Source organism: Limanda limanda, chromosome 19 (genome assembly GCF_963576545.1).
Source record: "Limanda limanda chromosome 19, fLimLim1.1, whole genome shotgun sequence".
Classification (NCBI taxonomy): Eukaryota; Metazoa; Chordata; class Actinopteri; order Pleuronectiformes; family Pleuronectidae; genus Limanda; species Limanda limanda.
This window is the reverse complement of record NC_083654.1, coordinates 21,825,163-21,840,773: the sequence shown is the minus strand read 5'-3', so window position 1 is coordinate 21,840,773 and position 15,611 is coordinate 21,825,163. Positions and strand designations below refer to the sequence as shown.

General features: G+C 38.7%; 3 protein-coding genes across 3 annotated transcripts; all 3 read left to right on the top strand.

Moving 5' to 3' along the window:
• Positions 1 to 5,298: 5,298 nt before the first annotated feature.
• Positions 5,299 to 6,370, top strand: LOC133025768 (hepatic lectin-like). Its single transcript, XM_061092510.1, has 4 exons — positions 5,299 to 5,314; positions 5,615 to 5,766; positions 5,843 to 5,967; positions 6,045 to 6,370. The coding sequence occupies exons 1-4, from the start codon at positions 5,299 to 5,301 to the stop codon at positions 6,214 to 6,216; spliced, it is 465 nt and encodes a 154-aa protein (XP_060948493.1). The 3' UTR covers positions 6,217 to 6,370.
• A 2,297-nt stretch (positions 6,371 to 8,667) lies between these two features.
• LOC133025766 (hepatic lectin-like) lies at positions 8,668 to 11,325 on the top strand. The gene is made up of 6 exons (XM_061092509.1): positions 8,668 to 8,677; positions 9,205 to 9,300; positions 9,534 to 9,599; positions 10,510 to 10,661; positions 10,738 to 10,862; positions 10,940 to 11,325. Exons 1-6 carry the CDS (start codon positions 8,668 to 8,670, stop codon positions 11,097 to 11,099), a joined length of 609 nt encoding a protein of 202 aa, XP_060948492.1. The 3' UTR covers positions 11,100 to 11,325.
• A 2,532-nt stretch (positions 11,326 to 13,857) lies between these two features.
• On the top strand, positions 13,858 to 15,487 carry LOC133025765 (hepatic lectin-like). Its single transcript, XM_061092508.1, has 5 exons — positions 13,858 to 13,864; positions 14,084 to 14,179; positions 14,806 to 14,957; positions 15,034 to 15,158; positions 15,236 to 15,487. The coding sequence occupies exons 1-5, from the start codon at positions 13,858 to 13,860 to the stop codon at positions 15,405 to 15,407; spliced, it is 552 nt and encodes a 183-aa protein (XP_060948491.1). The 3' UTR covers positions 15,408 to 15,487.
• Positions 15,488 to 15,611: the final 124 nt, after the last annotated feature.

The window sequence follows — 15,611 nt, the reverse complement described above, 5'->3', positions numbered from 1 at the left end:
TCTAGAGTCTCATATGTTCTTCAGTTTCCTTGTTATTTTAAAGTGAGGTCTACTCCTCCATCATATAAAATCTCTGAATATTAAAAATTATATATAATATATAATTTTTCCTGTTGAGTCTGTTCTGAGTGTTTGTGTGAGAAACTACAGATTGAGAACATCTCAACCTTCTCTGGAAAAATGTTTACTGACATTTATTAATGTGATGAGAAGTTTTTTTGAGTCATTTTCTCATAGACTTCTATAGAAACAACCAGTGGAGTCGCCCTCTGCTGGTCGGTTGAGAGAATACAAGTTTCAGGCACTTCTGCATTGGCTTCTCTCTACAGACCTGGAGTCAGTTCTTATTTACACAAAATAGTTTTGCCTTAAAACATGAATGAAGAAATATGGTTTCGCTGCGGGTGAGGCAGAGATCCAAGTCTCTCTCTATCCGGAGACATGGGAAGGAAAATCAAACATAACTTTTCAAAACTTTCTTCTTTATTCCAAATAAAATGACGCAGATCTCAGGTCACAACTGAAAGTGTTGACATTCAACCGACTGAAAGGAAACAAACAATAAAACATGGATGTGCAGCGACTGGAGAGAAGTTAACTGCGTCAGAACCGGATGTCTTGATGAAGATGTCTCTTCTTCACAGCTTCTATCAGAAAGAATGTCTTTAACAACTAGAACAAGAACATGTGGACGTGGTGTCGTCTGTTGTCCGTTGGGCCGAAGCTCTGCGACCTTCTGTCCTGCAGCTCTCGGACTGGGAGGAGTCGAGCGAGCATGGCCGGTTAAACCCCTCCCCCTGCATGGACGATGCGGCGTCTGATTGGCTGTCACAATGTTCTATCAACTGAGGAGCGTGTTGATTGGACGAAACTCACTGGACGTGTCATTGTGTAACTTCTGAACAAGGAGTCATTACGGAAAGTTAAATACGCAAAAAGGTTTATTGGTTTTCTACATGAGCGTCAACTTAATTCTGAAATAGTTAATTTTATATCAATATTTTTTGGGTTTTTATTAATTATAAATGATTAATATTTCTTAGTTTCTCTTTTTACAGGAAGAAAAAGCAAACTAATGACATGAAATCTGAAAATAATCCCGTGAATTAAGAAAAACAGTAGAATTTATTTATTTATTATTTTTATGGGAAACAGAGCAGATTTATTTTAGCTCAAGTGAATTTAATATGTTTCCATTGATTTCATTGTTTATATTATTTAGCATAATTTGCTTAAATCTATGTTATTTGTATACAAACTCTATATAAATTATATATCATACGCAAAATAATTGTTGAAAATGAAAAGTCTTGACTTCAAAATATACTTCAAATACTAAAATGTTAAAGAATACTAATCATAGACAAAGGAAACACTTCAGAGTAATGTAGATAATTGTATTAAAAAATAGAGGGAAATTTGAACTAACTCGAAATCAACAACTTTTTCTCTTCCTTCATGAAACATTCAAACTGAATAACATCACTCACGTCTGAGACGTCACTGTTAGAAAGCAACAAATATCTGTTTGACCAAAACTTGAGGAAGTGAATTATCTTATTTATGTGATCTGGAGGAGCTAGACGTCTTCTTTGAGCCTTCAGCACATTTGAGTCTGATAGGAAAGATTAGAACAGTTTTCGAGCTGGTGACTGACAAAACTTAATTTATTTCCAAATGTATCCTCACTGATGATCCTGTTAGAAGAATTGTATATAAGTTATCATGTTTTGAATGTACTGCTGATGCAAAGTGTCTGACTAAGAGGTGCAGGCTAGCACCTCTTAGTGCAACAACATGCCTTGCAAAAGAAAACCACAAAAAGTCTTGCCCTCTGACTGAACTTCTCTTTCCTGCTCTAACTGTGCTCTAGCTGAACTTCTGTTTTTCAGTCCTTAAGCGGAGGTATCTGAGACAGAGAAACGCGCCTCTGAAAGATGTGACGATTAAGCTATGTCTAGTATGCAAATGTAACCCCACCTATAACTTGTAACTGAGCTTTCGAATAAATATGCTGTGCATGGGAAGTACCGTCGAAGTTGGCTGCGACCCACTCAGAGGTCCGGACTTCCCTTGCAAGTAAAAACTAAGTTCTTAGTTTATGAGTGGTGTTTGATTCGTGAATTCTTACAGCATTTGATATATGTCTGGGTGAAATTCCCTCGACAGATCCCACAGCAGGAAAATGGATGAAACTGAAGTTCTTTATAGTATTAAGTCCACAAGAGTGAGAGGAAACACAGATGGTGAGTTTTAAAGAATTATACTGAATTCTGAGTGTACACCTTGTTTTATATTATTATTATTATTATTATTATTATTAATTTGAGATGATAAAACAGTGAGTTGTTCATTTGGAAATTGTTCATTTTCATCAGTCTTTGACTCGGTGGACTTGACTTCCCTGTTTTTCCATTTTGTAAAACTGAAACATTCCAGAAGTCTCCAGGATTCGTCCCTTGTGTTTTTCTGTTTGACAGAAACGTGAACACTTTTACCATCAGAACATAAATGTACATATATGCAGTGTTGCTCAAGTTACTTCTAAAAAGTAATTAGTTACAGTTACAAATTACTTCTCCCAAAAAGTAATTGAGTTAGTACCTCAGTTACCACATTGTTAGAGTAATTAGTTACTCAGCAAAGTAACTGTGGCGTTATTTTTCATGTTTTATAACGCTGTTACGTTCTGTAACATCTTTAACGTCAAAGATGTTTATATTAACTGATTGAAGAATAAAAACACTATATACAGTATTTTAGAACATTTGGTATTTATTTGAACTCAATAGATTGCAGCCTGCCATATGATGCATAGAATTAAAACATATAAAAATAAATATTGAAAATAAAATTCAAGTGCAAATGTAAACTTGGGTAAAAAGAAACAAAGGAAAATCTGGCCATTAAGTAGTGTGAGAAGTAGTGCCGGTACTTCCAGTTATTGAACGCTACTTTTGAATTTCCCTGGCTCGTCGCCATTGTCGCTGTCTTGAGCTGTAGTCAGAGCGTGCAGTGAGACAGCTCTCTCCACGCAGCTGGGGTGTAATATTGTAACGGATCGAGAGACCCCCCCCCACCAGTGTTGTTTGACAGCCGTCGCCGGATGATGACGTAGCGAGCGACGTCAAGCCTATTCATTGGTGGAGAAGGAGTCGCAAGGGACAGGAGAAAGCGGAAGTGCGGAGGAAGCCGGCAAACAGCGTGACCACTATAGCGGAGGAAGTGAAAGAGAGGCAGTGGAAACCCTCGAAACTAAGGAGCGGACCTCTGAGAGAGACTGAGTAAGCCCTGGCCGGTCGGGGACTGCGGAGTCGCTGCCGGTTGAGATCGCCGACTGACCGCTTCATTCAACCAAATTGTAGTAACGCGCCACTTTACATTATCAATACCGATAACGGCGTTGTAACGATGACAAAAGTAATTAATTAGATTACTCCGTTACTGAAAAAGAACTCCGTTAGTAACGCCGTTATACTTAAACGCCGTTACTCCCAACACTGCATATATGTATATTTTTGTGTTGCAGTGGCCACACCCTCTATGGATGAACCCGATTATTCCAACGTCAACTATTCAGAAACTCAGCGACCTGGTGAGTGATAAACTGCATGAAACTATTTTAACAATCGTGTCAACAGTTTTTTAAAGGAAAAGACCAAACAAAACAACATTATTGATTTTTATTTATTCTGGTTTTTCATTGTGCATTCTGAAGACACAGCTAATGACCTTGAGACCTTTTCAATATTTTCTGACTTTGTATTGTAGGAAAAATAATCTGCAGATCAAATGATAATGAACATAAGCTAGCTGCAGCCATATTGTTGTGTATACTAAAGTAAAAAATAACATTCCTGTCCTGAACCTTGAGTTCAATCACATAATAAAATATGTTTTCTGCCTTTAAATGATTTTAACCCTCATGTAAACTGCATCAGTTTGAAGCCACTTCTGTGAATAAATGTTCATCGTTAGTTCGAGGATAAAGGAAGTTCAATTCTAGTTGAAAGATTCAAAGAAGCTGTAAAAACCATCTTGGTGTGTTTCCTCTACAAAAGTGTGTGGCTAAGTCAGTTGTTTGAAATAAAAGAAAAGAAAAGAGGAAGAGTTATGAAAGGTAAAAGATATATTTATAGTCAATTACTAAAGAAACAGTCGAGCCTTCTACTTCCTGTCGGCTACACTCGCTCTTTAATCTGTTAGGGTTGATTTCTGTTGGTCGTTGGTCGACTGTAAAAACAAAAGACATGAAAGTGGGACTTCATCTCAAAGACCATTATGAATATTAGAAATGTATCTTCATCATCTTTCTCTTCTGCTGTTGAACAACCTGCAGCATCAAGCAGGCGATCGGGGGTCACATGGGAGCGAGTGGTCCTGCTGGTCCTCAGTGTTCTCCTGGCAGCTGCCCTCACAGCTCTTGGTGTAACCCGTGAGTTTGATTCCTAAAAGTAAACTTTTCAGAACAAGTCATAATATCTTCTTGAAATTAAAACTTTTACTTTTAGATGTTTGTTTGTGTTGATGTAAAATCAACAAATGGAATTTAACAACATGTCAAGTTAATGATTCTCCTGCTCGTCATCAAGAACTGACTCGTTTATCAAATGAAGGTTTAACCTTTACTAATGAGATTGTCTTTTTCTAATCAGTTCATGAAAATACTCAAACAAAGAAGAGACTCCAAAAATATCAAGATGAGGCAAAAATTCTCACAGGTAAACTTCTTCATTTTGTTTCTGAAGTTTTAAGGTTTCATCCGCAGCAAGGTCACTTCCTCTTAAAGTAGTTTCTTCACATTTCTGCTTCTTCTCTGTTCAGATGATTCTGATGAAAGTTACATTTTGTTTAACAGAAATACTCAGTGGGACAGAACCGAGCAAAGTGGAGCAGCCGACTAAACCTCCTTCAGTAAGAGGTGAGTCACACATTAGCTTCTCCTGATGATGATTAAAGAAACAGTGAAGGACTGATGGATTCAGTCACTTCAGCTGTGTCTCAGTTCAGCGGCTGCTTCCTTCAGAGGACGCGGTCGACCCGACCCACGAAGGAGGCGTCCTGGTGGGTCGGGAACAGAAATGAGACGTTCTCGTCCACAAAGGATTTCCATGTCTGCCTTACTGCTGTTGCCTAGCAACAGAACTGAAGTTAGACAAGATGAGAAAGACTTTACGCCCGTTGGTTTATTTTAACATTTGTCCCATTAGATGTTCAGTTAAATCAAAGCGTGATAACGAGTCTCAACGCCTGCCGGCTCCATCAACCTTATGAAAAAGGGTTTGTCACCCGAGTGCAATGCATTCTGGGATAGGTTGGGACAGGAAGGATCCACCCGTTGGAGCCTTTGTTTCTCTGGGTTAGACGGATGCATCTGTCGGCCCCATTTGAAGGAGCCTCTGATATGGGACAGCGTAGTCACTGCCCCTGGATTAAGACACAGCTATTGACTGGAACTGCAGTTGCAGAATAGCTGCCTTGCTCAAGGGCAGTGTACCACCACCCTCTCAAACTCAAACTTTCATCAGTCTTTCAAAACTCTTCACATTCAAAGTCACTGCAGCTTCCAGATCTAAAGTAACCAGTGATTTCCTTTGCTGTTATCTCTCCAAAGATGAAACATGTCTGAGGTGTGAGGACGGCTGGGAGCCACATGGAGGAAAGTGCTACTTCTTCTCCTGGGTTACTTCATCCTGGAATAAGAGTAGAAAACAATGCACATCAATGAGTGGAGACCTGGTTGTGATAAACAACAGAGAGGAGCAGGTATAAAACACAGCTGCAGGTCGATGTTCTCATGTTTTATCACATCGTCACAGATAAATCACATTCTGCTCTTCAGAGATTCCTGGTGTCTAGAGTGAGAGGGAAAATGGAAAAAGATGAGGAAAAGTTCTGGATCGGACTGACAGACGCACAGAAAGAGGATGAATGGCTTTGGGTGGACGACACACAACTGGATCCAAAGTTTGTTATTGAGAAAACACTTTTTGTCATCGACGTCAGTATGAAGGTTTTCATGGATCCGGTTCTGTGTTTCACAGTTTGACGTTTTGGCGTGAGGGCGAGCCAGACAACTGGGCATGGGATAATCCTGATGGACAGGACTGTGTGAGGATGGGGGAGAAAGACGGAGCCACGAACCTGAAGACCTGGGAAGATAAATACTGCAAATGGCCTCATAAATATATTTGTGAGAAACCAGAAAAAGCATGAGCCTGAAATCCAGTTGGATCAGATTGAGCTCGAGTCTTCAGCCACTTTCACAAACTGAGACTTGATGCTTTGTTAATGAAGATCTTCTCCAGACATAAACAACTTTGAATAATATCTAGAGTCTCATATGTTCTTCAGTTTCCTTGTTATTTTAAGTGACATCTACTCCCTCATATAAAATCTATGAATATTAAAAATTATATATAATATCTCCTTCTGACCTGTTGAGTCTGTTCTGAGTGTTTGTGTGAGAAACTAGAGATTGAGAACATCTCAACCTCCCCGGGAAAAATGTTTACTGACATTTATTAATGTGGTGAGAAGTTATTTTGAGTCATTTTCTCATAGACTTCTATAGAAACAACCAGTGGAGTCGCCCTCTGCTGGTCGGTTGAGAGAATACAAGTTTCAGGCACTTCTGCATTGGCTTCTCTTTCCAGACCTGGAGTCAGTTCTTATTTACACTCTATAGTTTTGACTTAAAACATGAATGAAGAAATATGGTTTCGCTGCGGGTGAGGCAGAGATCCAAGTCTCTCTCTATCCGGAGACATGGGAAGGAAAATCAAACATCACTTCTTCAAAACTTTCTTCTTTATTCCAAATGAAATGAATCAGATCTCAGGTCACAACTGAAAGTGTTGACATTCAACCGACTGAAAGGAAACAAACAATAAAACATGAATGTGCAGCGACTGGAGAGAAGTTAACTGCGTCAGAACCGGATGTCTTGATGAAGATGTCTCTTCTTCACAGCTTCTATCAGAAAGAATGTCTTTAACAACTAGAACAAGAACATGTGGACGTGGTGTCGTCTGTTGTCCGTTGGGCCGAAGCTCTGCGACCTTCTGTCCTGCAGCTCTCGGACTGGGAGGAGTCGAGCGAGCATGGCCGGTTAAACCCCTCCCCCTGCATGGACGATGCGGCGTCTGATTGGCTGTCACGATGTTCTATCAACTGAGGCGCGTGTTGATTGGACGAAACTCACTGGACGCGTCATTGTGTAACTTCCGAACAAGGAGTCATTACGGAAAGTTAAATACGTAAAAAGGTTTATTGGTTTTCTACATGAGCGTCAACTTAATTCTGAAATGGTTAATTTTATATCAATATTTTTTTCGTTTTTATTAATTATAAATGATTAATATTTTTTAGTTTCTCTTTTGAAGGAAGAAAAAGCAAACTAATGACATGAAATCTGAAAATAATCCCGTGAATTAAGAAAACAGTAGAATTAATTATGATTTTTTATGGGAAACAGAGCAGATTTATTTTAGCTCAAGTGAATTTATTATGTTTCCATTGATTTCATTGTTTATATTATTTAGCATAATTTGCTTAAATTTATGTTATTTGTGGACAAACTCTATATAAAATATATATCATACACAAAATAATTGTTGAAAATGAAAAGTCTTGACTTCAAAATATACTTCAAATACTAAAAAGTGAGAATACTAATCATAGACAAAGGAAAACTTCATAGTAATGTATGTAATTGTATTAGAAAATAATCGATAATTTTGAATAACTCGAAATAAACAACTTCTTCACTTCCTTTGTGAAACATTCAAACTGAATAACATCACTCACGTCTGAGACGTCACTGTTAGAAAGCAACAAATATCTGTTTGAGCAGAACTTGAGGAAGTGAAATATGTTAATGATCTGATCTGGAGGAACTAGACGTCTTCTTAGAGCCTTCAGCACATTTGAGTCTGACAGGAAAGATTAGAACAGTTTTCGAGCTGGTGTCAGACAAAACTAAATTTATTTCAAAATGTATCCTCACTGATGATCCCACAGCAGGAAAATGGATGAAGCTGAAGTTCTTCAAAATATTAAGTTCAAAAGAGCGAGAGGAAACACAGATGGTGAGTTTTAAAGTATTATACTGAATTCTGAGTGTACACATTGTTTTATAATACTATTATTATTATCATTATAATTATTGGTAATTTCAGGAGTTAAAATAGTGAGTTGTTCATTTGGTAATTGTTCATTTTCATCCGTCTTTGACTCAGTGGACTTGACTTCACTGTTTTTCCATTTTGTAAAACTGAAACATTCCAGAAGTCTCCAGGATTCGTCCCTTGTGTTTTTCTGTTTGACAGAAACATGAATACTTTAACCAGCAGAACATAAATGTTCATATATGCATATTTTTGTGTTGCAGTGGCCACACCCTCTATGGATGAACCCACTTATTGCAACATCAATTACTCAGAAACTCAGCGACCTGGTGAGTGATAAACTGCACGGAACTATTTTAACAATCGTGTCACATGTTTTTCAAAGGAAATGAAATGACAAAAAAAAAAAACATTATTGATTTTCATTTCTTCTCGTTTTTGATTGTTGATTCTGAAGACACAGCTAATGACCTGAAGACCGTTTCAATATTTTCTGACTTTGTATTGTAGGAAAAAATAATCTGCAGATCAAATGATAATGAACATAAGTCAGTTGCAGCCATATTGTTGTGTATACTAAAGTAAAAGAACATTCCTGTCTAAACCTTGAGTTCAATTACATAATAAAATGTGTTTTCTATCTTTAAATGATTTTGATCCTCATATACATTGCATCAGGTTAGAACCACTTCTGTGAATAAATGCTCATCGATAGTTTGAGTAAAAAGGAAGTTCAATTCTATTTAAAAGATTAAGAGAGAGGTGTTAAAAACTGTCAGCGTGTGTTTCCTGTACAAAAGTGTGAGAATAAGTCACAGGTGTGAAAAAAAAAATGAGGAAGTGACCGTTATGAAAGGTCATAGAAATATTTATAGTCAACTCCAAAGAAACAGTCGAGGCTTCTACTTCCTGTCGGCTACACTCGCTCTTTAATCTGTTAGGGTTGATTTCTGTTGGTCGTTGGTCGACTGTAAAAACAAAAGATATGAAAGTGGGACTTCATCTTTAAAGACTGTTATGAATATTAGACATTTATCGTCATCTTCTTTCTCTTCTGCTGTTGAACAACCTGCAGCATCAAGCAGGCGATCGGGGGTCACATGGGAGCGAGTGGCCCTGCTGGTCCTCAGTGTTCTCCTGGCAGCTGCCCTCACAGCTCTTGGTGTAACCCGTGAGTTTGATTCCTAAAAATACATTTTTCAGAACAAGTCATGAAATCTGTCCACACACTTCTTGAAATTACAACTTTTACTTTTAGATTTGTTTGTTTGTGTAGATGTAAAATCAACAAAAGGAATTTAACAACATGTCAAGTTAATGATTCTCCTGCTCGTCATCAAGAACTGACTCGTTTATCAAATGAAGGTTTAACCTTTACTGATGAGATTGTCTTTTTCTAATCAGTTTATGAAAATACTCAAACCAAGAAGAGTCTCCAAAAATATCAAGATGAGGCAAAAAATCTCGCAGGTAAACTTCTTCATTTTGTTTCTAAAGGTTTTAAGGTTTCATCCGCAGCAAGGTCACTTCCTCTTAAACTAGTTTCTTCACATTTCTGCTTCTTCTCTGTTCAGATGATTCTGATGAAAGTTACATTTTGTTTAACAGAAATACTCAATGGGACAGAACCGTGCAAAGTGGAGCAGCCATGTAAACCTCCTTCAGTAAGAGGTGAGTCACACATTATCTTCTCCTGATGATTAAAGAAACAGTGAAGGACTGATGGATTCAGTCACTTCAGCTGTGTCTCAGTTCAGCGGCTGCTTCCTTCAGAGGACGCGGTCGACCCGACCCACGAAGGAGGCGTCCTGGTGGGTCGGGAACAGAAATGAGACGTTCTCGTCTACAAAGGATTTCCATGCTCGTTTCTGCCCTTACTGCTGTTGCCTAGCAACAGAACTGAAGTTAGACAAGATGAGAAAGAGTTTGTGCCCCTTGGTTTATTTTAACATTTGTCCCATTAGATGTTCAGTTAAATTAAAGCGTGATAACGAGAAGCATCGGACGTCTCAACGCCTGCCGGCTCCATCAACCTTTTGAAAAAGTGTTTGTCACCTGAGTGCAATGCATTCTGGGATAGGTTGGGACAGGAAGGATCCACCCGTTGGAGCCTTTGTTTCTCTGGGTTAGACGGATGCATTTGTCGGCCCCATTTGAAGGAGCCTCTGATATGGGACAGCGTAGTCACTGCCCCTGGATTAAGACACAGCTATTGACTGGAACTGATGTTGCAGAATAGCTGCCTTGCTCAAGGGCAGTGTACCACCACCCTCTCAAACTCAAACTTTCATCAGTCTTTCAAAACTCTTCACATTCAAAGTCACTGCAGCTTCCAGATCTAAAGTAACCAGTGATTTCCTTTGCTGTTATCTCTCCAAAGATGAAACATGTCCGAGGTGTGAGGACGGCTGGGAGCCACATGGAGGAAAGTGCTACTTCTTCTCCTGGGTTACTTCATCCTGGAATAAGAGTAGAACACAATGCACATCAATGAGAGGAGACCTGGTTGTGATAAACAACAGAGAGGAGCAGGTATAAAACACTGCTGCAGGTCGATGTTCTCATGTTTTATCACATCGTCACAGATAAATCACATTCTGCTCTTCAGAGATTCCTGGAGTCTAGAGTGAGAGGGAAAATGGAAAATGATGAGGACAAGTTCTGGATCGGACTGACAGACGCACAGAAAGAGGATGAATGGCTTTGGGTGGACGACACACGACTGGATCCAAGGTTTGTTATTGAGAAAACACTTTTTGTCATCGACGTCAGTATGAAGGTTTTCATGGATCCGGTTCTGTGTTTCACAGTTTGATGTCTTGGCGTGAGGGCGAGCCAGACAACTGGTACAAGGAGAATCCTGATGGAGAGAACTGTGTGAGGATGGGGGAGAAAGACGGAGCCACGTACCTGAAGTCCTGGGTCGATCAATCCTGCAAATATTTTCAAAAATATATTTGTGAGAAATAGAAAAAGCATGAGCCTGAAATCCAGTTGGATCAGATTGAGCTCGAGTCTTCAGCCACTTTCACAAACTGAGACTTGATGCTTTATTAATGAAGATCTTCTCCAGACATAAACAACTTTGAATAATATCTAGAGTCTCATATGTTCTTTAGTTTCCTTGTTATTTTAAAGTGACGTTTACTCCTCCCTCATATAAAATCTCTGAATATTAAAGATTATATGTAATATCTCCTTCTGTCCTGTTGAGTCTGTTCTGAATGTTTGTGTGAGAAACTACAGATTGAGAACATCTCAACCTCCTCTGGAAAAATGTTTACTGACATTTATTAATGTGGTCCGAAGTTATTTTGAGTCATTTTCTCATAGACTTCTATAGAAACAACCAGTGGAGTCGCCCTCTGCTGGTCGGTTGAGAGAATACAAGTTTCAGGCACTTCTGCATTGGCTTCTCTTTCCAGACCTGGAGTCAGTTCTTATTTACACTCAATAGTTTTGACTTAAAACATGAATGAAGAAATATGGTTTCGCTGCGGGTGAGGCAGAGATCCAAGTCTCTCTCTATCCGGAGAGATGGGAAGGAAAATCAAACATAACTTTTCAAAACTTTCTTCTTTATTCCAAATAAAATGAATCAGATCTCAGGTCACAACTGAAAGTGTTGACATTCAACCGACTGAAAGGAAACAAACAATAAAACATGAATGTGCAGCGACTGGAGAGAAGTTAACTGCGTCAGAACCGGATGTCTTGATGAAGATGTCTCTTCTTCACAGCTTCTATCAGAAAGAATGTCTTTAACAACTAGAACAAGAACATGTGGACGTGGTGTCGTCTGTTGTCCGTTGGGCCGAAGCTCTGCGACCTTCTGTCCTGCAGCTCTCGGACTGGGAGGAGTCGAGCGAGCATGGCCGGTTAAACCCCTCCCCCCCCGTGGACGATGCGACGTCTGATTGGCTGCACAATGTTCTATCAACTGAGGCGCGTGTTGATTGGACGAAACTCACTGGACGTGTCATTGTGTAACTTCGGAACAAGGAGTCATTCCGGAAAGTTAAATACGCAAAAAGGTTTATTGGTTTTCTACATGAGCGTCAACTTAATTCTGAAATAGTTTAATTTATATCAATATTTTTTTGCTTTTTTATTAATTATAAATGATTAATATTTCTTAGTTTCTTTTTTGAAGTAAGGAAAAGCAAACTAATGACATGAAATCTGAAAATAATCCCGTGAATTAAGAAAAACAGTAGAATTAATTATGAATTTTTGTGGGAAACAGAGCAGATTTATTTTAGCTCAAGTGAATTTAATATGTTTCCATTGATTTCATTGTTTATATTATTTAGTATAATTTGCTCAAATTTATGTTGTAAATTGTATTGTATACAAACTCTATATAAAATATATATCATACGCAAAATAATTGTTGAAAATTAAAAGTCTTGACTTCAAAATATACTTCAAATACTAAAATGTTAAAGAATACTAATCATAGACAAAGGAAACACTTCAGAGTAATGTAGATAATTGTATTAAATAATACAGGGAAATTTGAACTAACTCGAAATCAACAACTTTTTCACTTCCTTCATGAAACATTCAAACTGAATAACATCACTCACGTCTGAGACGTCACTGTTAGAAAGCAACAAATATCTGTTTGAGCAGAACTTGAGGAAGTGAAATATGTTAATGATCTGATCTGGAGGAACTAGACGTCTTCTTAGAGCCTTCAGCACATTTGATTCTGACAGGAAAGATTAGAACAGTTTTCGAGCAGGTGTCAGACTAAACTAAATTTATTTCCATATTTATCCTCACTGATGATCCCACAGCAGGAAAATGGATGTAACTGAAGTTCTTTATAGTATTAAGTCCACAAGAGCGAGAGGAAACACAGATGGTGAGTTTTAAAGTATTATACTGAATTCTGAGTGTACACATTGTTTTATATTATTATATTAATTTCAGATGTTGAAATAGTGAGTTAATTTGGAAATTGTTCATTTTCATCAGTCTTTGACTCGGTGGACTTGACTTCCCTGTTTTTCCATTTTGTAAAACTGAAACATTCCAGAAGTCTCCAGGATTCATTCCTTGTGTTTTTCTGTTTGACAGAAACATGAACACTTTAACCATCAGAACATAAATTACATATATGTATATATTTGTGTTGCAGTGGCCACACCCTCTACAGATTAACCCGATTATACCAACGTCAATTACTCAGAAACTCAGCGACCTGGTGAGTGATAAACTGCACGGAACTATTTTAACAATCGTGTCACACGTTTTCAAAGGAAAAGACCAAAAATAAAAACAATATTGATTTTTATTTGTTCTGGTTTTTGATTGTTGATTCTGAAGACACAGCTAATGACCTGAAGACCTTTTCAATATTTTCTGACTTTGTATTGTAGGAAAAATAATCTGCAGATCAAATGATAATGAACATAAGTCAGTTGCAGCCATATTGTTGTGTATACTAAAGTAAAATATAACATTCCTGTCCTGAACCTTGAGTTCAATCACACAATAAAATGTGTTTTCTATCTTGAAATGATTTTGACCCTCATGTACATTGCATCAGGTTGAAGCCACTTCTGTGAATAAATGCTCATCGATAGTTTGAGTAAAAAGTAAGTTCAATTCTATTTAAAAGATTAAGAGAAGAGGTAAAAACTGTCAGCTTGTGTTTCTTCTACAGAAGTGTGAGAATAAGTCAAAGGTGTGAAAAAAAATAAATGAGGAAGTGACCGTTATGAAAGGTCCGAGAAATATTTATAGTCAACTCAAAAGAAACAGTCGAGCCTTCTACTTCCTGTCGGCTACACTCGCTCTTTAATCTGTTAGGGTTGATTTCTGTTGGTCGTTGGTCGACTGTAAAAACAAAAGACATGAAAGTGGGACTTCATCTTTAAAGACCATTATGAATATTAGACATTTGTCTTCATCATCTTTCTCTTCTGCTGTTGAACAACCTGCAGCATCAAGCAGGCGATCGGGGGTCACATGGGAGCGAGTGGCCCTGCTGGTCCTCAGTGTTCTCCTGGCAGCTGCCCTCACAGCTCTTGGTGTAACCCGTGAGTTTGATTCCTAAAAGTAAACTTTGCAGAACAAGTCATGAAATCTGTCCAAACACTTCTTGAAATCTGAAATGAGACATTATCGTCCACAAAGGACTTCCATGCTCGTGTCTGCCCTTACTGCTGTTGCCTAGCAACAGAACTGAAGTGAGACAAGATGAGAAAGAGTTTGTGCCCCTTGGTTTATTTTAATATTTGTCCCATTAGATGTTCAGTTAAATTAAAGCGTGATAACGAGAAGCATCGGACGTCTCAACGCCTGCCGGCTCCATCAACCTTTTGAAAAAGGGTTTGTCACCTGAGTGCAATGCATTCTGGGATAGGTTGGGACAGGAAGGATCCACCCGTTGGAGCCTTTGTTTCTCTGGGTTAGACGGATGCATCTGTCGACCCCATTTGAAGGAGCCTCTGATATGGGACAGCGTAGTCACTGCCCCTGGATTAAGACACAGCTATTGACTGGAACTGTAGTCGCAGAATAGCTGCCTTGCTCAAGGGCAGTGTACCACCACCCTCTCAAACTCAAACTTTCATCAGTCTTTCAAAACTCTTCACATTCAAAGTCACTGCAGCTTCCAGATCTAAAGTAACCAGTGATTTCCTTTGCTGTTATCTCTCCAAAGATGAAACATGTCCGAGGTGTGAGGACGGCTGGGAGCCACATGGAGGAAAGTGTTACTTCTTCTCCTGGGTTACTTCATCCTGGACTCAGAGTAGAACACAATGCATCTTAATGAGAGGAGACCTGGTTGTGATAAACAACAGAGAGGAGCAGGTATAAAACACTGCTGCAGGTCGATGTTCTCATGTTTTATCACATCGTCACAGATAAATCACCTTCTGCTCTTCAGAGATTCCTGGAGTCTAGAGTGAGAGGAAAAATGGACACATATTATGACAAGTTCTGGATCGGACTGACAGACTCAAAGAAAGAGGGTGAATGGCTTTGGGTGGACGACACACGACTGGATTCAAGGTTTGTTATTGAGAAAATACTTTTTGTCATCGACGTCAGTATGAAGGTTTTCATGGATCCGGTTCTGTGTTTCACAGTTTGATGTTTTGGCGTGACTACGAGCCAGACGACTGGTACAGGGATTATCCTGATGGAGAGGACTGTGTGATGATGGGGGAGAAAGACGGAGCCACGAACCTGAAGTCCTGGGACGATCAATACTGCAGAACGCCTCAAAAATATATTTGTGAGAAGCCAGAAAAAGCATGAGCCTGAAATCCAGTTGGATCAGATTGAGCTCGAGTCTTCAGCCACTTTCACAAACTGAGACATGATGCTTTGTTAATGAAGATCTTCTCCAGACATAAACAACTTTGAATAATATCTAGAGTCTCATATGTTCTTCAGTTTCCTTGTTATTTTAAAGTGAGGTCTACTCCTCCATCATATAAAATCTCTGAATATTAAAGATTA